We start from the raw sequence: 22074 nt of genomic DNA, 5'->3' as shown, positions 1-22074 counted from the left end.
GGTACACTTCTGTGTGCATTATTGATTTCACTTGGCTGAAACAACTTGATACATTTCATAATAACTCATTCATCCATCCATTCATTAAGTCCTTCCTTCATTCAACAGTTTCAGTTTTTCGTTAAAACTACTACTGTAGGCCATCATTGTAAAATAAGAATTTGTTCTTAACTGACTTGCCTACTTAAATATGGTTAAATAAAAATGTTTACCTGCCAAACTCTGGATTGAGGGTGTTTGGTGTGTAGTCATCCCTGTCATCTTTTGTTTTCTTCCCCAAAGAGATCTTGATGTAAGGGTCACACTAAAAACCAAAAACAAACACAAATGTTGAAATATGGTGTGGTGTTTGTGTGGGAAAAGGCTATATAAGTCATCTATTTTAATGAGAACTGTTGGTTGGTGAGGGGGAGGGGCAAACGTATGTATATGCGCTGCAAAAACGCTCAGCTGAAAATTGAAATTAATTCAGCTTTTGACATAAGCCTGATCCAGGATCGCGTTGGAAGTGTTCTCAGTGTGTAGAGTCTCTAAGACTGTGTTTGGCGTCCACTCACCATGCCGTTGTTGTCTTTAGGCTGCAGGTCCATGCATCGCACCACGTAGATCCTGACCAGGCACTCCTGCAACCCACTCTCAGGCAGCTCTCTGAACTGGCGTGGTGGGGCTGGCACCCCTGGGTCATCAGATAAGGGGTACACCCGGAACGAGCCCTACAGCACAGGAGACACCAGCAGGGTCAGGGGTCAAAAGTCAGGCTAGGTGTCAATACTTAGGCTGGTGTCCACATATAAAGTGGAGAAAATAAGGATGTTTTATCATTGGTTCTATGTAATGTTGTTTCCCCCCCCACCAGCTGTATGTGCAGGGCTTTAAAAGGCCCCCAGTCCATGTCTCCTTGTTATTGAAAACAGGCTCTGGACAGAACTCCCTTGAAAATATATCTTAACAGGATGACATGTACACACGAAGGATCATACATTCCTAAAGGAAAAATAGGTCTGTGATCACCTTGAACTCTCCGACCACTGAGGGGTCGTCGTCCTCATCCTCAGTCTTCCCCCGCTGCAGTCGGAACGTTTTACAGAAATCTGTCAGCCCTCGGAAATCTGGGACCTCCTCCAGCTCCCCTTCATACACCTGGCAAAACACACACATCACACTGTTATACACGAGGACACATAACTTAATATGTTGAGGACAAACACACATCATACAACCTGAAACACCTTAAGACACACGCACAGATACACAGACACAGACAGACACAGACCCACACAAATCAAAATGATTGGCTCCCTCGATAAATATAACAAAAAAAAGACAGTATAAAATAAATAATACAAACACTGAGATATATTGTTATTTATTCTAATACAATTGCTCCGTGAAAGAGACTTTGTTAAACAAGTAATAACATTTTTTTTTTTTTAAGATAGGTGTCAAAATTATTGGCACCCGTTTTCAATACTCCAGCACCCTCCCCTTACGATGATAAGGACCCGTTTTCAATACTCCAGCACCCTCCCCTTACGATGATAAGGACCCGTTTTCAATACTCCAGCACCCTCCCCGTACGATGATAAGGACCCGTTTTCAATACTCCAGCACCCTCCCCTTATGAGGATAAGGACCCGTTTTCAATACTCCAGCACCCTCCCCTTACGATGATAAGGACCCGTTTTCAATACTCCAGCACCCTCCCCTTATGAGGATAAGGACCCGTTTTCAATACTCCAGCACCCTCCCCTTATGAGGATAAGGACCCGTTTTCAATACTCCAGCACCCTCCCCTTACGATGATAAGGACCCGTTTTCAATACTCCAGCACCCTCCCCGTACGATGATAAGGACCCGTTTTCAATACTCCAGCACCCTCCCCTTACGATGATAAGGACCCGTTTTCAATACTCCAGCACCCTCCCCTTATGAGGATAAGGACCCGTTTTCAATACTCCAGCACCCTCCCCTTACGATGATAAGGACCCGTTTTCAATACTCCAGCACCCTCCCCTTATGAGGATAAGGACCCGTTTTCAATACTCCAGCACCCTCCCCTTATGAGGATAAGGACCCGTTTTCAATACTCCAGCACCCTCCCCTTACGATGATAAGGACCCGTTTTCAATACTCCAGCACCCTCCCCGTACGATGATAAGGACCCGTTTTCAATACTCCAGCACCCTCCCCTTACGATGATAAGGACCCGTTTTCAATACTCCAGCACCCTCCCCTTATGAGGATAAGGACCCGTTTTCAATACTCCAGCACCCTCCCCGTACGATGATAAGGACCCGTTTTCAATACTCCAGCACCCTCCCCTTACGATGATAAGGACCCGTTTTCAATACTCCAGCACCCTCCCCTTACGATGATAAGGACCCTAAGCCTTTTCCAAAAATGTTTTATAACATTGGAGAACACATTGGGAGGGATCTTAGACTATTCCTCCATACAGAATCTTTCCAGATCCTTGATATCCTTCTCTTATGGACGGCCCTCTTCAAGTCAAACCACAGGTTTTCAATGGGGTTCAAGACCGGAGACTGAGATGGCCATAGCAAGATGTTGATTTCGTGGCCAAAGAGCTCTTTTTTCATGTCATCTGACCAAGTGCCAATACCATTTAGCAAACTCCAGGCGGTGCGATGGTCAGATGACATGAATATAAAGCTCTTTGGCCATGTACACCAGTGGTGGATTTGGAATCGAAAGAAGGATGCGTATGCAGAAAATAACCTTATAGCTACCGTAAAATATGGCGGTGGATCTTTGATGTTATGTGGCTATTTTGTTTCCACTGGACCTGGGGCCCTTGTTAAGGTCAACGGCATCATGAACTTTACCAAGTACCAGGAAATTTTAGCCAAAAAACCTGGTTTCTTCTGCCAGGAGGCTGAAATTTGGCTGCAAGTAAATCTTCTAGCGAGACAATAGCCCAAGCACACATCAACATCCACAAAGAAATGTTTAATTGACCACAAAATCAACATTTTACAATGACCATTTCAGTCTCCAGACTTGAACCCCATTGAAAACCGGTGGTTTGAATTGAAGAGGGCCATCCATAAGAGAAGGATATCAAGGATCTGGAAATATAATTGACCAATATCTTTAAGCATACAATATAGCTCAGTATTTGTATTATTAATTGTATACAGTCTTTACAGCTAATCAAGAGTGTCAATCATTTGGGACCTGGCTGTATTGTACTACCCTGATACACCTGAGACGATACACACAATTCACACCATCAATCATATAAGAAAACACACATTTCTCACAGCATCACCATTATACAGGTTGTCGTGTAAAACCCAGGTGGGTGTTAAATATTGACGGGAAAAGTCCTATGAACAATCCTTGTGACCATAGACAAAAGAGACTTCCAAAAAAAAAAACAGGTCAACTCAAAACCTTTCAGTCTCGGAGACAGAAGTGGTAGATCGTTCTCACTGTACCTTTAGGGTGTCGTATCCTTTTTTGAGGTACGGCCCACACTTCTCGTGCTCTCCCACAGAGGCATAGAACTTACTCCACCAGTCAACTGCCTCCTCCTCCTGCAAAACAGGCAGACTCAAATAAGCCTCAATAACAGCACATTTTGACTCGGTCAAATCCTCCATTCTTTCCGTCCTTGATCATATGTATTCATAAAAAGGAAAAATCTCACCTTCTCTTTGTGGAGCTAAGAAGAAAAACAGAATAAAAACCATCAGAATGTGTAACCACACAACACGTTAGCCTGATCCCAGATCTGTTTGTACCATCTTGTCAACTCTTTGTCACTCATTGTCATGCCAAGCTATTTTTACAAGACAGCAGAAACAGCATGGCACCCAGGCTACAGTGCTGGTACATTTCTGATAAAACAACACAACACAAGCTAATACTGTAAAGTCCTTTATGAGTTTTACAGTAGCTACCTCAGTATTAAGGATGGGCCTATCCTCCATGTTAATGATGATGTCTCCTTGAGTTGCTGCCATCATGGCCACTATTACAATAATACACAACAGAAAAGAAAGGGGGTAGTAAATAGAGTTGACACATACAGTACAGTACTTTAGCAATGTTGTGTGTGGATGTGTGTGTGTGTGTATCTGTGTGCACATTCGTGGATACGTTCATGCGTATTTGTGTGCGTGCATACGTGGTTCTGTTTGTATGTGTGTACCTTTGGAAGACATGGCCACCTCAGCATTGGTGACGTAAGGGTCACAGCGGAACTCCTCCAGGGAGAGGGTACACTGGCCCACAATGGGCTTCCTACCGAAGGGCCGGTGGTCGATCACCTTCAGAACGATGGGAGGGGTGTATATCTCCTCTTTGGGTAGGAGCTGGGGGTAGGGGGAGGGAGGTAGGGTTAACCTGGCTCAGACAACTCAGTGTTACCAGTGATACAGAAACTACATTTTACATATCCATATTAGACATTGAGCAGACGGTCTTAGCGACTTACAGTTAGTGCATGAACTATAGGATCGGATCGAAGACAATCAATCAATTAAACAGAAAGCATAATATCAATCAGCTTAAATGCAGAGACATTTCAACTGGTTTATCTTAATGGTTGTCAAACATTTCAACCTAAGTAATGTTTCATTGGGATGGAAAATGCATCAATAATCGGGGTCCTTAAAGCTGGAATCTGTAGTGGTGATAATTCCACGTCCGTTTGAGATATTACAACAACAAAGACATTATTTCAAGCAACGAATGCTGTTTACTTGGTTCTGACATCATTGCAGGAATGCTAGAACATCAGAGTACGCACTAGGATAATTTATTTTTACCATGATGGATGCTCATCTCCTCTGTTACAAAAACATTAACAAATGTGCCTGGGGCGAACGCAGGTTAGCATTTTTTGTCATGAATCATTTTCTGGAGGCAGCTCTGCAGCGTGGTCACTAGCTGGCAAAGTCACAAAGTCATAAAATCTCATTTTAAACCTAACCTTAACATTAACCACACTGCTAACCCTAATGCCTAACCCTAACCTATTTTTAGAATAGAGCCAATTTTGACTTTGCAGCTTGCCGAAAGGTTGCTGGATCGAATCCCCAAGCTGACAAGGTAAAAATCTCTCATTCTGCCCCTGAGCAAGGCAGTTAATCCACTGTTCCCCAGGCGCCGAAGACGTGGATATCAATTAAGGCAGCCCTATGCACCTCTCTGATTCAGAGGGGTGGGATTAAATGCGGAAGACACATTTCAGTTGAATTCCCTTTCCTATCTAAGGGGAAATTACACAGTTCTGCCTCCAGGACAATAAACGTCAACCTGCGAGGCGACCAGTGAAGCCTTTCGTGGATTTCAGCTTTAACCTTTTGCGTGTAGGGGGCAGTATTTTTGTTTTAGGCTAAAAAACTTACCCATTTGAAACTTCCTATTTCTCAGCCCCAGACACTAGAATATGCATATGATTGTCAGATTAGGATAGAAAACACTCTAAAGTTTCCAATAAAAATATTGTCTGTGAATATAACAGAACTGATATTGCAGGCGAAAGCCAAAGGAAAATCCAATCAGGAAGTGCCTCTTATTTTGAAAGCTCTCTGTTCCTATGCAAGCCTATCCTCCATTCAAAGGGATATCAACCAGATTCATTTTTCTATGGCTTCCCTAAGGTGTCAGTCTTTAGACAGTTTCAGGCTTTTATTTTGAAAAATGATCGTGAAGGATCACATTGTGTAAGTGGATAGGTGGGGGCTCTCAGAGTGAGTTTTTGCGCAATTGAGTAAAGCCGCCATTGTTTCTCCCACTGTTATTGAAAAACCTACACACTCGGTTGATATATTATCGAATATATATTTTAAAAACAACATGAGGATTGATTATAAAAACGTTTGACATGTTTCTGTGGACATTATGGATATTATTTGGAATATACTGTGTTGTCGTGACCGCTCTTTCCTGTGGATTTCAGAACATAACGCGACAAACAAACGTTGGTATTTTGGGTATAAAAATAATCTTTATGGAACAAAAGGAACATTTGTTGTGTAACTGGGAGTCTTGTGAGTGAAAACATCCGAAGATCATCAAAGGTAAATTATTAATTTGATTGCTTTTCTGATTTTCGTGACCAAGCTTCCTGATGCTAAGTGTACATAATGCTATGCTAGGCTATCGATAAACTTACACAAACGCTTGGATTGCTTTTGCTGTAAAGCATAATTTCAAAATCTGAGACGACAGGTGGATTAACAAAAGGCTAAGCTGTGTTTTGCAATATTGCACTTGTGATTTCATGAATATGAATATTTTTCAGTAATATTATTTGACTGTTGTGCGATGCTATTCAGAGGTTGCTGACGAAAATGATCCCGCTAACGGGATGGGTAGCGCCAAGAAGTTAAAGATTAGCCTAGTCCTAGACCTGTTTGTGTTGTCTTGCCAGCTCCTATGGTCATTGTCAATGTCAAACACAAACATATCTGAGACCAAACTAGTTAAGTATCAACTTGGATACAAAACTATAGTACGTATGGTGTACAGTTAAAATACCACTAAATACCACTAAAATATAGTACATTCATGTCACGTTCATTCAGTCACTTTGTTGACATCGAGAGCATTTGTCTTCTCCTTCCAGTCCCTGATATTAATAGTATATCTCATGGAGAGAACTGTACAGAACTGTACAGTACACTGAGTTTGAAGGGAAGTTGCAGTACCACTTTAAAGAAGAGGACAGATCCGGGGAAGTTGGGGTTCTTCTTGATGTTCTTGATGACGGCCGTCTGGACGACCTCCCCCCCACACTCCACCATGAGACTGGGAGAGGTGACTGTGGCCAACTGGTAGGTCTTCATGTTCCTCAGACCCCAGGCTAAGATCTAGGACACAACACACACACACACCGCACACACATGAGCAAGAATGTGCATGTACACACACACGCACGCAGGAGAATGTGTGTGTGTCTTTATGTGTGTGAATGTGTACTTGTGTGTGTGTGTTCATGTCTTTGTTGTGTGTGTAGGAGTTCATGCATGCGCAAGCGTGCATGTGAGTGTGTGTGTGTGTGTGATGGTGTTACGGGCTGCCTGAGGCCTAACCTCGATGGCGGTAAGCTGTACGACAGGCCTGATTCCTTGGGGAACCATGTAGAGTGTTGCTCCTCGTCTGGGGGGCACCAGGGGCAAGTCACTCTCATTGGCCTAAAAGTAATAAACATCAATCAATCAATTAATTGTATTTTAAATCGTGATTTTCACAAAAAAAGTACTCTACAGTAACTCTACCTGGACTGGAGTTGGTGGAAGTTGCATCAACCACTGACACACAGTCAGATATTTTCCACCCGCCTGGCGCGTGAGGTTAGGGGTCAAGAAACCTGATCCTAGATCTGTGGTTAGGCGCAACTTTCACCTTAACAACACTGCAACACTGGGCACTACCCAGCTAGCATATTTGCTTCATTGGAAGTTGTGGGAACATACTTTTTTGGTTTCACTTTTGTTCTGGTAGAGAAGCCACGTTCTTAGAACGTAAGTGAAAATTTCACCTTTTTTAAGTTGCAGGGAGGTTCTGAGAATGTATTATTATGGTTCTCTGAAAGTTTCCCTGGCAATTTTCAAAACTTTCAGAGAATGGAAATTCTAGGTTATTTGAAGACAATTAAAAAACCTTCTGAGACTTTTAATAAAACTGCTAGCTTAGTTTGGGTTAAATGTTTTGAACTCCAAGCACAGATAGGACACATGAAAATGAATTTGCATAGGCATTAATCATGCATTTATTGTGGCACAGCATCAGTGATATGCAAACCTATGAGCTTCTGTTCTCTATCCATGGAATTAGCCCACTGTACCACCAGGTTGGAGCTAGCATGCCATATTTTTTTTAACTCATACAAAGGTGTTAATTTTAATCTACAAACAGACCCCACTTCAAAGGAAACAGGTACACATTAAGATCACTTAACAAGACAGAGGACAGAGAGAGTTTTGTTGATGCTGATGTTGATGCTGAGAAGAATGGAATGTATATGTTTAACATACATTCTAAAAACTTTCTCTGAGCGTTACAAACAAACGTTTTCTTAATGTTCCCCAAACAATGTGACAACATGACTTTAAATAGAACCATGAGGAAACCTGTAAGAAAAGTTATTCTGAAGTACTGAAATTCCCACAGAAGAATTGTTGATTCTTAACGTTCTCAGAAATATTGCAGAACATTCCAATGTCAAACAAATTGGAGAACGTTCCTAGAACATTACCAGCATTTTAATTGAATGTAACCATCTTTGAACTTTTGGAAACGTTCTGTTAAAGTAATGAAATTCCAAGAAAATAAAGTGTTTTGTCAGTTTCCTTAAATGTGCTGAGAATGTTCCAAGGCCAAGCAACTATCCAGCACCATTCCCAGAAAGTTGCGGGAAGGTTGTATGCTAAATAAACATAGGACCACGAAGCTCTAAGAAACATATGGTTCTCAGAACATTGTGTGCTAGCTGGGTAGTACTTTACCTTGTCTTTCAGCAATAGCTCAGCAGCCACCAGCATCTCTCCTGCGCTGCGGCCTTTCTTGGTGACGGGGAACCACAGCAGTTTGGGGGAGACCACCGTGCCGAGGTTCAGCTTCACCACAGGGGGGCACGTACAGCGACCCATGGCCTCGTCTTTACCCTGAGAGTCGGACACAGCACAGGGATATGTAGCATCTACATTTACATTTCAGTACATTTAGCAGACACTCTTTTTCAGAGCAACTTGCAATCAGTGCATTCAACTAAAGTAGGCAAAACATCTACATATCCAGATAATTTCAAGTAAAACCTTAAAAAATAACTAGCTAATTGTACAAGAGTAACAGTAAAGAAAAACACAAACACAACAGTTTTTCTTTTTTGTCTACAAGGACAGATGCTTCCAACATACATGCTAAAAAGAAAAATAATAACAGATAACTAGATCGGTATCAACTGCTTGCACTAGTCAAAAACAATGGTATCAAAATATTATTGAACTTACAATATGACACTGTTGAAATAGACAGGGCTGGAGAGGGATAGCCCCCTTTTTTTCAATTTTCGCCTAAATGACATACCAAATCTAACTGCCTGAAGCTCAGTCCCTGAAGCAAGGATATGCATTTTCTTGGTACCATTTGAAAGAAAACACTGACATTTGAGGAAATGTGAATTGAATGTAGGAGAATTTAACACGCTAGTTTTGGTAGAAGAAAATACAAAGAAAAAAACAACTGTTTTTTTTTTACTACCATCTTTGAAATGAAAGAGAAAGGTCACAGCTCTAGCCATCACTCTGGTTGTAATTCCGATAGTGTCCACAGGATGGCATCAGTGTATGTGCAAAGTTTCAGATGGAAAACTTGAAGTATCAGTGAACTACAATACTTTTAGTGTGAAGTCCCCAGGTACATTTGGGCAAATCGCAAAGGAAACATTTGCATTCATATTACATTTTACTGCAAGAATATCGTCAAATCTGTATATTTGGACTTTGATTTAGCTTTCTAAGTATTAGTAGCCATATTATAAGTTCAACATTTGCAAAACAACAAAATAACTCTGAATATCCTTATCATTTTTTTCTAAAATGAAAAGGCATGCTGTCGTACAAGGTTAGAAGCTACATTTTACGACACATACATGGTTTCCGGATATTCCCGTAAATTCCCAGTTCATTGGCTATCTAGCTAGCTTTGTTTGATCCCGATTGGTGCTTATTTGACAAAGATACAGTCGTTCAAGTGATGACCGCCCGCGTCATCGGCGTGCCATGAAGGCTTCGCTCTCTGACCAAATATGGTGTCCTATAGGATACACTACACCCCTAATGATATAGTGAAGACTTGTTACCTTCTAGGATCTCTGAGGAATACATACAAACGTGATTTGGCTGGTTGAAACAACGTTTAGGATGAGATTTTCACAGATTCCTTTCTTTGCAAATTAAACAAGTGGAAATACAAAATCAATCATACATGCTATATGGACCTTTTTAGGATAGGAAAAAGGATTCTATCTAACTTAATGACACTTCATGTTACAGTATCTCTGGGGCCCGTTGGATGATACATTCTGAAATCTTGCTCTGATTTAAGTACACTTGTCACCTTCAGAGGTGCATTTATCAAACCTATCGCGGTGAAAAAAGTGTTTTGCTGTTTGGAGCTTTCCTCAAACAATAGCATGGCATTTTGTCACAGTAATAGCTACCGTAAATTGGACAGTGCAGTTACATGAACAATAATTGAAGCTTTCAGCCAATATAAGACACTTTTATGTACCAACATTTGTTGTTTCTCTAAAACCTGCGATCTTGACATAACATGCTGCATGATTTACAACTGTCCTGTTGACTGAATTCCGATCGTTAAGAAGACTAACAGGGCACAGGTGAATAAGTCCAGGTGAACAGGCAGTGGATGGAAATTGACGGGCGTAATGTATTGACTTGACTCAGACTCACAGGATTCATTGAAATGTACTTAGTGGTGGTCGCACACATTGACCACATACATAAGGGTATCACATGTATGTACAGTGCTCGGCTGGTAAGTGTCTCTAACACACTACAACTGGTAGGGTAAGTGAGGGTAGGATAGGGTACATACCACCTGGTCACTGTCGTAGAGCTCCAGCACCACGTTGGGGGGGTTGAGTGCAATGGTCTGGGGGTCTCCATAGATCTCAATGTCATTAAAGATGAGGGTCTGGTCCCAGGTGGGGTTTAGAGTGGCCCTGATGACCTCCGTGGTCTTACTCACATGGAGGAAGGACACATGGGCATAGGGATCTGAAGCAGAAGACCAGAGCACAGTCATCAACGGATTTAATCAGCTAGTGGTTCAATTACAACTGCTGTGAGGATTGGGTTACACTTCCACCTCCACCTCTCTCTTTCCCCATGCAATGTTAGTGGAAACAACCCAGTTTGTTCCCACTAGCATTGCTTAGATGTTTCAAAAGTACTAGCCAGGAGAATGTGGACGGTGCTCAAGAACTAGCTAACAAACAAATGGTATGGATATAACAACCCGCTTGGTAAATTCCCCCAAAAAAGTGAGCTCTCCATTTATCTCCATTTTATGATTTTCCTCACCTGAGAAGCTGTCCCTGTCCATGGCGATAAGATTCCTGGCCTGATAGACATACACCCTCAGATGGTACATATACGACCCTGAAGAGAGAGTGATAGTGATTTAATGTAATCTGAAAAGTGTGGGCCCAGACTTCCTGAGAGGAAGGGCAGTGGAGTGGAGGAATCTGAGGAGAAATCAACATTTAGGCTGTGGCCAGACAGAGATTGTCCATAAAAAACAACAACATTTGGCCCAGTGTTTTTTCTAGTGTAGTCATACCTTCACGAACAAAGGAGATGATGAATGTCTATCTGTCAACAAAAATGCTGATGTTGTCCATCTTGTTAAGTATGCAACTCCTATGCAACATGTGTAAATTAGTTTACTTTTTTGATGGACAAACAGGACTGTGACCAATGCATATGTGTTTTTCATACTCTTTCATCTATCTCTGTGTGGCCACAGCCTTAATCCCTTAATCAGTGTCTACAATCAGCTGGCATGGGTCAATGTTACTCACGGTCAAAGTTACAGGAAACGGTGGGTGTGTTGGCACCAAACAGTCTGGCTGCGTCCTTCTTACTGGCCTTCTCATCAACATCTACCCCCTGTAGACAAAACACAGACGCTGAGTTTACAAAGACACCTCCAGTCTGATCTCTTCCCACTAATTGGTCTTTTGACCAATCAGATCAGCTCTTTTGCCAATAAGTGGGAATGCGATCAGAATTGGGCTCCCTGTGTAAACACAGCCAGAGAGACCAGTTCAGAACAGGACTAGCAATGCCTTCATTAGAGTCTGTTGGAGCCTGCTGGAGCAATAACGATATTGCTTAAATCTATCCAATCCTCTTGAATCTCCATAAGTGTCCAGGGACTAGGAGTTTGGGTTTGTTTCTGGATGGTACGGCAGCACAAATAGCACAACACTGTGAATAAAATTTGATTTGATTTGAAATAAATAGGGCATGAGTCAACGCTGGTCTAATCCGTGCCTTTTGAGTGCTTTGCCAACCAGGATCACTGGGCAGGAAGGGGCAGATGGAGGAGAATAATGAGAGGATATTATAATCAAGATAACACACTGAAAGGCACTTGGCCAAATTCCATTGTATTTTCATGGACTGGGTTTCCCAAAGCCTTTTGATGGGTTCTGACTTTTAGATATGAAATACACGTATTCATGTCACTGAGGGAGAGAGGGAATGTATAATGTTTACATTCTGTCAGGATATGTTATTGTTAGCCATCAGGGATCCTATGGGAGAAGAGACATAGTCTGGTTACAAGTCAACATGACAGCCGTGAGTTGGGGAGGAGTGAGTCCTTTGGGACAGAGGTCAAGTTAGATGAAGTGAGGAAGAACATGTATCACTAATCTTCTTGATGGCAACAGAGGTGTATTGGCTGTTCGGATGCGTAACAAGGGACTCAGCATAGGAGAAATGGTTAAATACCCGTGCTTGTGTGAATATGTTCCTTGTCTTATGCAGCTGTATGACCCAGTGGGTGAATAAACTCGGTTTGAACTTTAATAAGCGTGTGTGAGTTTTTTACTCTGTTTAACTAGAACCTAACACTTTGTAGCTAAAGTAGTATTTTATTTATTTCCACAACCCAGTTCCACCACCCAGTCACACAGCTGGGATAGCAACAACATTGATGATTGATAGTCAATCTTCTGCGGGTGAAAAAAACAACATTTGTCAAATGAAGCACTTTTGATGTACTTTGATGTGTGGTATGAGTCTAGTTTAAGTCTAGCCTTCCTGTGTAGCCTTCCTGTGTAGTCAATTGTTTTTGAACTCAGAAGAAGTTACTAACCAGCGCCCCCTCCAGCCTGAAGATGGCTGACGCTCCTATCCCGTCTGACGGAGCCATCTTGCGTCTCCAGCGGCGACGGCGGAATGTGTCAGACGAACGCTCCTTCCTGTGGAACTTCCAGCCAATCAAGGACGAGTATTCCCAGCCTTCGCCGGGATCCCGCCTCTGTAGAGTCAACGGAGAGGCAGTGGACAGTGTGTAAGAACTAGAACTTTAGCCCTCGAAATTGACATATGCTTCCACTCTACCCTGCACACTAAACATTTTCCTCCTCTCTTCTTCTATAACCACTTCCTTCTCCTCCTCTTCCTCCTACCCTCCTCCTCTTCCTGCTCTTCCTACCTTACCTCCTCATCTTCCTGCTCTTCCTACCTTACCTCCTCATCTTCCTTCTCCTCCTTCACTTCCTCCTCCTCTTCCTTCTCCCCCTTCACTTCCTCCTCCTCTTCCTTCTCCCTCCCTCCCCCTCCTCCCTCCACTTCTCTTCTTCCTCCTCCGCTCACCTCGGGTGCTGCTTTAGTGTCTGCTATTTTCCTGCGTGGTCGTAAGAGTCTCTTCCTGCGGTGGATGTGGTACATCTTCTCTGCTGCTCCCCAGGACTTGGGCTTGTCATCGGGGGGAATGGTGACGCCATACTCCCAACCTGGTACGCAACACACACAGTGACAAACGGTATACAGAGTCAGAGGACATTCAGCTTTATACTGTAGTATCATATTGGTTATAATAAGTAAAGTCAAAATACAGTACAAAAGAGGTTTATCAATTAAATTGTATACTATACAGTGCCATATTGTTTCACATATGATAACGGAATCCTTAAACAATATTGATTATTTGATTGATTGAAACAAGTATACAGCAGTACACCATACAATCAATCCCAGTGTTAGCATTTGGGCTATGGATATGAAGGAGAATAATTCCAGTGCTTCTTTACCTTTCTCATCCACAGCCCTGTTGCTGTCGAAGCTCCAGTCATCCTCCCACTTCCAGCCAGCAGGACACTCTATCTCCCCTGGACTCTGGCTCTTCTGCCCATTCTACACAGAACAGTCACAGTCAGTCACTTCCGACATTACACAGTGGCTGTATATCAACATGTGACAATGACACCACATTACAACATCAAAACAATACAGAGACACACTGTTTATAAAAGTAGGGACGTAGCCCTCTATTTTCCCCTCTGGGTATTCTGTGTGCGGAGGGATTGATTCACGTTGGTTTCCAGTCTCCTATCAAGTATTTAACTAAGCCTCTATATTTATGGGATTCACTGAAACAAGCACCATCGTGGAAAAAGGTAGCTGGCTGTGTAAACTCCCCAACATCGAAACAATAGGCGTCACAGTTTGAAAACATCAAGACTACTTAGCTTAGCCTGAAATCCAGACCTGTCTTCATTCCTTGTACTCGGTGTCATATGCCAAACTGGACATTCGGCCAGGTTACTGTTATACTGTTATTAAGAAACTTGTTTTTGATTTTTTAGATACAATTCTTGGTATGACAAGGAGAGACAAAAAGTGGAATGGTACGCAGGCTATATGCAGCTCTCTTGACAAGGGAAACATGACTTAAAACATGACAGTGAGTGATATGTGCATAAAATGAATCCAGGGATGAGCACCTGTCGCTACGTAGTCTAGGAGATCAAATTGCAAGGGAAACAGACGAAATGGCTTCAGTTTCGTTGGCCTCTTTTCGTAAGAAAAAGAGAACATACAATTTCATCCCAGAAGGAGAATTAATGTAACACTGAGGGGTCAGCTTAACTTCTCAGTGTTACATATCTCTTCCCTCTTGTAGATAGAGGGGTCTGAGTTGCAGGCGACAGGGTTGTCTCTAGCAATAGTGTGTGTCTCTTGCTCTGTCTCACCACGTCTGTGAAGGGGTCGGCAGCAGGCTTCCACTCCCCGCCAATGAAACGCGTCTCGTTCTGGAAGACCTCGTCTGTGAACTCTGTGTGCCCCGCGTCTGCTTCCGTTAGCAGGCTGAATCACACAGACACACACACGTTTGTTTGACTATCCTTGTGGGGACCAAACAATTGATTCCCATTCAAAATCCTATTTTCCTTAACCCCTACCCGTAACCCCTAACCCAAACCCTAACCCTAACTCCTAAACCTAACCCTAAACCTAATTGTAACCCTAACCCTTAAACCTAACCTATAAGCCTAAAATAGCCTTTTTCCTTGTGGGGACCGGCGAAATGTCCCCACTTGTCAAAATGTTCCTGGTTTTACTATCCCTGTGAGGACTTTGTCTAGAGAAAAATTGCAAGACTATGTTATAATACTTTTATTGCATCAAATGGTTGTTTTATTCGACAGAATAGAATATTCTTATAGCTATTGTGTGTGTGTTCTACTGAGGATGGGCCTCTGGGAGATAACACTGACAGGAGATTTACAATGTCTTTGGGTGATAAAACCTAAAGAACATTCCAGAGCATGAGTTAATGTTTCTGTTCTATACCATACCAGGGAGAGATGGTTCCAGTTCGGAGTCGGAGGGCCAGACACTGGTCTCTACACAATGAAAACTGTTGACACAGCAGATACTGTCTGCTATGTATTATAGGTATCGTTCATACAAATCTTAACCTTGTGACCCATTCTATATATCTGTTGTTCATCATGTAGTTTGAAAGGGGTGTATCTTGGCTCTAAAAGACCTTTGTACTTTTGTCTCGCCGCTCTCAGAGGATCATTAGAAAAGGTGATTCGTCGACAAGTCATCGCTATTGCAAAGCTCTCACTATTGAAGATTTAGTTTAGGTATATCTCTGACTTGTCTGATAAGTTTGTCTCTCCTCATTTGATAGTAAAGAAATGAACCACCACAACTTCTGGTCCCCACAAGGATAGTAAAACCAAACACAGACATACACATCACAAATAGCGGGCTTGATCCCACTAAACTATAGAGTACTGGCAGCTGGAGTTTAGTCCAGGAATGCTCAGCTCTAGTGGAAAGAAGGTGGGATTACAGAACCACTGAAGAAATGTCTGGAAAAAGGTCAAATCAGCCAAATCAATGAGGTAACTGTGTCTGGGGAAAGGTCAAATCAACCAAATCAATGAGATAACTGTCTGGGGAAGTGTTTCTATAGGAGTACTATGAAGGGGGCTGGTGTTGCGCACTCCTGACTCAGAGGCAAACAATGAGGAATTAGGTGGGGTGGATGAGGTGGAAGTGGGACTATTGTGTACTCACAGTACTATGACTCCCTGCACATCTATAGAGACGGAAAGAGGATGATTCCCTAACCACAGGCAATGCCAGACCAAGCTAGATTTGTCTGGGTGGGGTAGTCCAACTGAAATGTAAACTACTGAAAACAAACAATGAAAACAGGAAGTTTCTACTTAAATTCAGTTATTTATAGCGCTAGAGATCTACCGCTCACCATCTATCAGGGTCCACAAACGTCTGTGTGTGTGTGTGTGTGTGTGTGTGTGTGTGTCTGAGTTAGTTTGTGTGAGTGTGTGTGGATATGAGTATAAGTATGAGTGTGTGAGTGAGTATGAGTGTGTATGTGTTCGTGGGTGTGTTTAAGCATGCCAACAGGTCACTCTCACCCTCTCTCGGGGTCGACGAACCACTCGCCTTCCCACTCCCATGCCCTGGGGGGCATGAAGCGCTCCTGTTTCAGCTTCACCTTCCCCGTCACGTCAGAGAACTTATGCCGGCACACCAACCCTGTGGTGCCCCACTTCCCAAACACCTGGGCCTGGTTCTCATACTGAGGGTGAAAAGGGAGAGCGAGAAAGAGGGGGCGAGGGAAACAAGATTTTGTCAGCATAGTAAAGACCAGGTAAAATACCAACCAAAATAAAGCATTGCCACAAAACCCATGTGAATAACAATAATACCATTTCTGCGAACACACTGAAGGTTCCCTCTGAGAAGCTGTTGAACTTCTTCTCGTGGGCAGAGAGCCCCAGCCACATGTTGACACGGAGCTGGACAGGGATCTTAACACCTTTGTTTTTGTCCATGGGGTACTGGCCGAAACAAACAAACAACAAAACTAAATACTATAAAATCGGGGTTTAGCGGTATACAGATTCTCATATCTAGCACTAATTGGCGTTAGCTACCTTTAGCAAGCCGGCTAATGTTTAAATTATATTGACGTTACTGAAAATCCTACCAGGGTTATTTCGAAATACAATGGTATTCGGTATATCATCCAACCCTACTGTACATCACCTATGAAAACGCCAAGTAGCTAACTGCATGTTATCTCCGAATGTTTATGCCGTATCTGAGGTTTAAACCAAAACACCTGCGTTTAAACAGATCCGCCCCCTGGACTCTTCCTCTCTTCGCACTCTGACAGACATTGTCATTGGACATTGACACAAAACTGATTGATTATGAGCCTCTTCCCAGCAGGCAAAACTGAGAAAAACTATTTGAAAAGACATCAGTTTCTGATTATAATGATGTCATTTCAACCAGTTTCGCTTCAATATCCACTAACAATGTCTGTGGCATCAGTTTTAACTCTGTACACCTTAGTAACTGCATGAAGTCTGTCTTGGTCCTGCTGCAGTATTCCTGTACGATTATCATACCACTATACCAGGGGTAGGCAATTAGATTCAGCAGCGGGCTGATTTTTGTCGAATCGGATGGTTGGGAGCCGGAACATAATTAGAATAATTTGTACACTGCTAATTGACCACAACTAATTCCAAAAAGAGATTGTATTTGAAAATAATACTTTCATACCTTGATTATATTGAGACATGATCACATCATAATACAAAATTCCTATGACACAACACGGAGTGCCTGTATATAGCCCTAAGCCATAGTATATTGGCCATATACCACACCCGCTTGGGCCTTATTGCTTAATTATACCACTATTACTACTACTACTACTTAAACAACTACTACTACTATTAGCACTAATATTAGTAATACTATTGACAATAGTAGTAGCATGATCAGTAGTCTCTGTTCTCCATCATAATACCTGCTTTAAGATAGTATGGGTCCTGCCATAGAATTTCCCTACCATTATCATACTGCTACACTTACTACTACTACTACTACTATCACTAGTATCAGTCTGTTCTCCATCCTAGTACCTGCATGAAGATGGTCTGGGTCCTGCCACAGTATTTCCCACAGGCCTGCTCACTGTAGGTGGAGTAGAGGATCTGATTGGCTGGGAGACGGGCGTACGCCACCCTCCTCTCTCCCCGCAGCATCCAGATCACCACGTCAGGCATACTGTTCTGGGGCTGAGGGAAGAGTGAAAGACAGGTAAGGACATTTCAATATTCAATGTGCTATTGAACCCTGAATGTTGTGAGAATGTCAATGTCTTGTTGCTCCTGACCTCCTCTGCAAGCTGTTTCAGTCTCTCCAGCCAGTCCTCAATGTCTGTCAGAGTGGCTATAACGTCGGTGGCCTCCTCCTTCAAGCGTTTGGCCATCTCTCTGATGATGGCCACAGCCGAATCACGCAGCTTCTTAATCTGGACGTCCAGCGCCGTCAGGTTGGGCCTGCCCTCAAGCTCTGGTACCTGAAAGCTATCAGAAGCTATAATGAGGCTACAGAAACTATACTGAAGCTATCAGAAGCTTTCAAGCTTTAAGAACTTATATGACGCTTTAAGAACCTAGCATTACGCTATCAAAACCTAGCATAAAGCTATCAGAAGCTAGTGTTCATCTGTCAAAATATATCATGAAGCTATCAGAACTTAGCATGAAACTAACGAATGTGTAGCTAGGGTGAAGCTATCATAACCAAGCACAAAGCTACCAGATCCTAGCATGAAATTATCACAACCAAGCATTTAGAAAATATCATGAAGTTATCTGAATCTAGCGTGAAGCTAGGATAAGTTAGAAGGAAGCTAACAGAACCTAGCAAGAAACAATTATAAGCTGAGATACGATCGATGACTGTCTTACTTGCTCAGATCCTCAATCATGTGGTTGATGAGTTTGAGCCAGATCTCAGCCAAGCGCACCTCTGAGGCTTTGGCAAGGATGGCTGTTCTCAAAGAAGTGAGGTTGGATTCCTGGAAGAAATTACAACAAAATAACAAAGTTGCAACAACTGAGAATTATCCCATGATTGGTTGATTGATTATTTGATTGGTCGATTTGTTGGAAGTGTTTCTCACCAGTCTGTCTGCGATGTAGAGGATGATGTTGACTGAATCCAATCGGTGGCTAATGTCTTCCCAGAAGGATGTGAGGATGACAACAGGTTTGGTGTCAGCCCAGGGCAGGTAATAGTAGTGGTTACCTACAGGAGAAACAGAACTAAGTCATATTCAGTTCAAGCTGCAGAGTGGTATATACCTGTACAACTTGACAATTTAGTCCTGCTGTATGGGAATGTCTCTACTGCATTGGAAACAGCAATGCACTTTTGATAGGAATGAATGGTGTCCTCAGAAAAGTATTCAGATTCAGGCCCCTTTACTTTTCCCACATTTTGTTATGTTACAGCCTTATTTTAACATTGATTAAATTGTTTTTTTTCCTCCCTCATCAATCTAAACACAATACCCCATAATGACAAAGCAAAAACAGGTTTCTGAATGTCCTTGAGTGCCCCAGTCAGAGCCCGGACTGGAACCCGATCGAACATCTCCGAAGAGATCTGAAAATAGCTGTGTAGCAACACTCCCCATCCAACCTGACAGAGCTTGAGAGGATCTGCAGAGAAGAACGGGAGAAACTCCCCAAATACAGCTAAGCCAACCTTGTAGTGTCCTACCCAAGAAGATGCAAGGCTGTAATCACTGACAAAGGTGCTTCAACAAAGTACTGAGTAAAGGGTCTGAATACTTATGTAAATGTGATATTTCTGTTTATTTTTTATACATTAGCAAACATTTCTAAAAACCTGTTTTCGCTTTGTCATTATGGGCTACTGTGTGTAGGAATTTGCTTAATGTGGAAAAAGTCAAAGGGTTTCAATACCTTCCAAAGGCACTGTATGTTTTCCTGTTGTCATATGCATGACTGTGTATAGTTGGTCTGCCTTGTGACTTTAGAATTGATAGATAAACAAACACATGCTCTCAAAGCATGGGTGCTAAAAAAATCTATATTTTGTAAACATTCAAATATCAGGTCTAATCAAGGTCTAATGTGTTGGCACTGGGCTGGAACAATAGCTAGCACACCAGGAGGGTACCCATCAGGACTGAAGAACACTGGTGTATAGTCTAGGTTCTCTCACCGTCAAACACAGCACAGCTGTATTGGGTTGTGGATGCCAGCGGCATGCAGGTGGAGTCCAGCTTGTTGCCGTAGTTACCGATGCTGACCTCGAACTGGATTGGCTCACCGGGCTCCTGGAGCATGCAGGAGCTGTGGAACACAGCACACAGCGAGAACTTCCTCCTCCGCTGGTACTTCTGAAAGCACAAACAAGGGGTCAGGGGTGCTTCATTCCAGTGTACATTCATTAAAGGTGCGTTATTGCCTGACTAAATCAAAATTGGATTTGGAAACACTGGTCTACACACAAGAAATCTGGATGGAGGGTAACCTTTTCCCTTCTAGCTTTCTCTGTATCCATTTCTCATCAGTTCTTCTCTACGTTTTGCAAGTTTCGTACCAGGGTTGGGGTCAATTCGAAGTGAAGGAAGTCAATTCCGGTAATTTGAATTACTTTTGAAGTAAATAGCTTCTACCTTACAGTTTATTGAGAAGTAATATAAAATAGATGCCCTTTTTTAAATGATTGAACTGGAATTTCAAATTACTTTTTAAATTGACTGCCTTCAATTGAAATTGACACCACCCCTGTTTCAGACCTTTATTAATATATGAAGCAACAATATCCCAGCTATGACAGGATCCCACCCTCTCTGTGTACCTGGGCCACCAGGATGTCATCACTGGAGATGTTGTCCAGCTTCCTGTCAGCTTTGCCCTCCAGCTGAGTGGAGAGCTCGATGAGGACTCTGCCCCTGTAGGCCACCCCTTCACCCTGGTAGGCAGGCAGGCAGGCAGGCAGGCAGGCAGGCAGGCAGGCAGGCAGGCAGGCAGGCAGGCAGGCAGAGGCAGGCAGAGACAGACAGAGACAGACAGAGACAGACAGACGGACAGAGACAGACAGACGGACAGAGATGAAACAACACAGTGATACTGTAATCGTGTTGCTACACAAGATGTTCCTATCAACACAGGAAATTACTTGAGAAAAAAATGTATAGTTTTGTGAAGGAAAAATTAAGCTTAATGACAATTGTGTTAGACAACTGTACGGTGTGCTTTAAAGCTATTACCCAAGTTGAACTATCTGGATTTGAGGAATCGAAGTATGAAATGTGGCATTCCCACGTGTTATACATTGAAGGGGGGGTATACTGTATATAAATTAGATACCTGTATGTTTTATAGATTAGATACGCTTGCCAAGAAACTCAGCAGAAAAGAGAATACTGATCTAAACCAGATGTTCCTTGCCTATATAAGCTAAAATGTATTTTTGTCTAAGAGAGTCCAATGCTGGCTGCGTCCAGAACAGGTTCCCCTTGCACAGGTCACCATTGAATAAACCCTGGGTGAATGCTTCATCGTTTTCTCATCTACAAGAGCTGATTTTCTACAACAATTTTTCATTCTGAATCTTAATAATTGCATGTTTCTGTGAGAGAGAAGTGCATGTTAGATATGCAAATATTTACAATACGAAAAAGGAATAGCAAAACATCTTACCAGAGCTGAAGCACTTGTCCTCAACCCCAGGGATGGTCTTACCTTGCCAAAGTTGAGTTCCTCGTACGGGTCTGGGAGGCCAGTGAACTCCCTGGGACTGCCGTACAGGTTTAGGTAGCAAGGCCCAAACGCTGGGAGGAAACCCACCTCCGCCTCCCCACTGCTCACTGAAATAAAAAGGCAGGTTCTCTTTGGGAAATGGTTTGCTACAGATATTTTGAATTAATGTCGTATTTACTCCAGTACATTGCCAAGTACAGTGTAATTAGCCTGGCGACCAGACTCTGAGCGATAGTGCACATATGTTGCAGAAGTTATCGAAGAAGCAGTGAAATGCTTATGTTTCTAGCTCCAACAGTACAGTAATATCTAACAATACAAAAACAATACAGACAAATCCAAAACAATTTAAAGAAAGACATTTAGAAATATCAGAATGAGTCTGGAATATAAATATACTGTATATA

General features: G+C 42.5%; 1 protein-coding gene across 1 annotated transcript in view; it reads right to left on the bottom strand.

Moving 5' to 3' along the window:
* LOC110485171 (myoferlin) overlaps nt 1–22074 on the bottom strand; it is a 52752-nt gene that overhangs the window by 11643 nt on the left and 19035 nt on the right. Inside the window, exons 18-43 of the mRNA XM_036941044.2 lie at nt 21650–21774; nt 20763–20876; nt 20121–20298; nt 19051–19175; nt 18836–18945; nt 18256–18448; nt 18002–18157; nt 16772–16903; nt 16478–16641; nt 14771–14885; nt 13829–13931; nt 13392–13531; nt 12889–13053; nt 11585–11672; nt 11085–11162; nt 10597–10778; nt 8484–8642; nt 7068–7169; nt 6684–6845; nt 4178–4340; nt 3927–3997; nt 3674–3688; nt 3462–3560; nt 1012–1140; nt 558–713; nt 213–304 (exon numbers count right to left, since the gene is read on the bottom strand). Of these exons, the coding sequence (XP_036796939.2) occupies nt 213–304; nt 558–713; nt 1012–1140; nt 3462–3560; nt 3674–3688; nt 3927–3997; nt 4178–4340; nt 6684–6845; nt 7068–7169; nt 8484–8642; nt 10597–10778; nt 11085–11162; nt 11585–11672; nt 12889–13053; nt 13392–13531; nt 13829–13931; nt 14771–14885; nt 16478–16641; nt 16772–16903; nt 18002–18157; nt 18256–18448; nt 18836–18945; nt 19051–19175; nt 20121–20298; nt 20763–20876; nt 21650–21774 (3316 nt within the window). The remainder of the gene's footprint in view (nt 1–212; nt 305–557; nt 714–1011; nt 1141–3461; nt 3561–3673; nt 3689–3926; nt 3998–4177; nt 4341–6683; nt 6846–7067; nt 7170–8483; nt 8643–10596; nt 10779–11084; nt 11163–11584; nt 11673–12888; nt 13054–13391; nt 13532–13828; nt 13932–14770; nt 14886–16477; nt 16642–16771; nt 16904–18001; nt 18158–18255; nt 18449–18835; nt 18946–19050; nt 19176–20120; nt 20299–20762; nt 20877–21649; nt 21775–22074) is intronic.

This window comes from Oncorhynchus mykiss, chromosome 13, assembly GCF_057628025.1.
Source record: "Oncorhynchus mykiss isolate SJ-2025 chromosome 13, ASM5762802v1, whole genome shotgun sequence".
In the NCBI taxonomy this organism is placed as follows: domain Eukaryota; kingdom Metazoa; phylum Chordata; class Actinopteri; order Salmoniformes; family Salmonidae; genus Oncorhynchus; species Oncorhynchus mykiss.
This window is presented reverse-complemented; position numbering and strand designations above follow the sequence as displayed.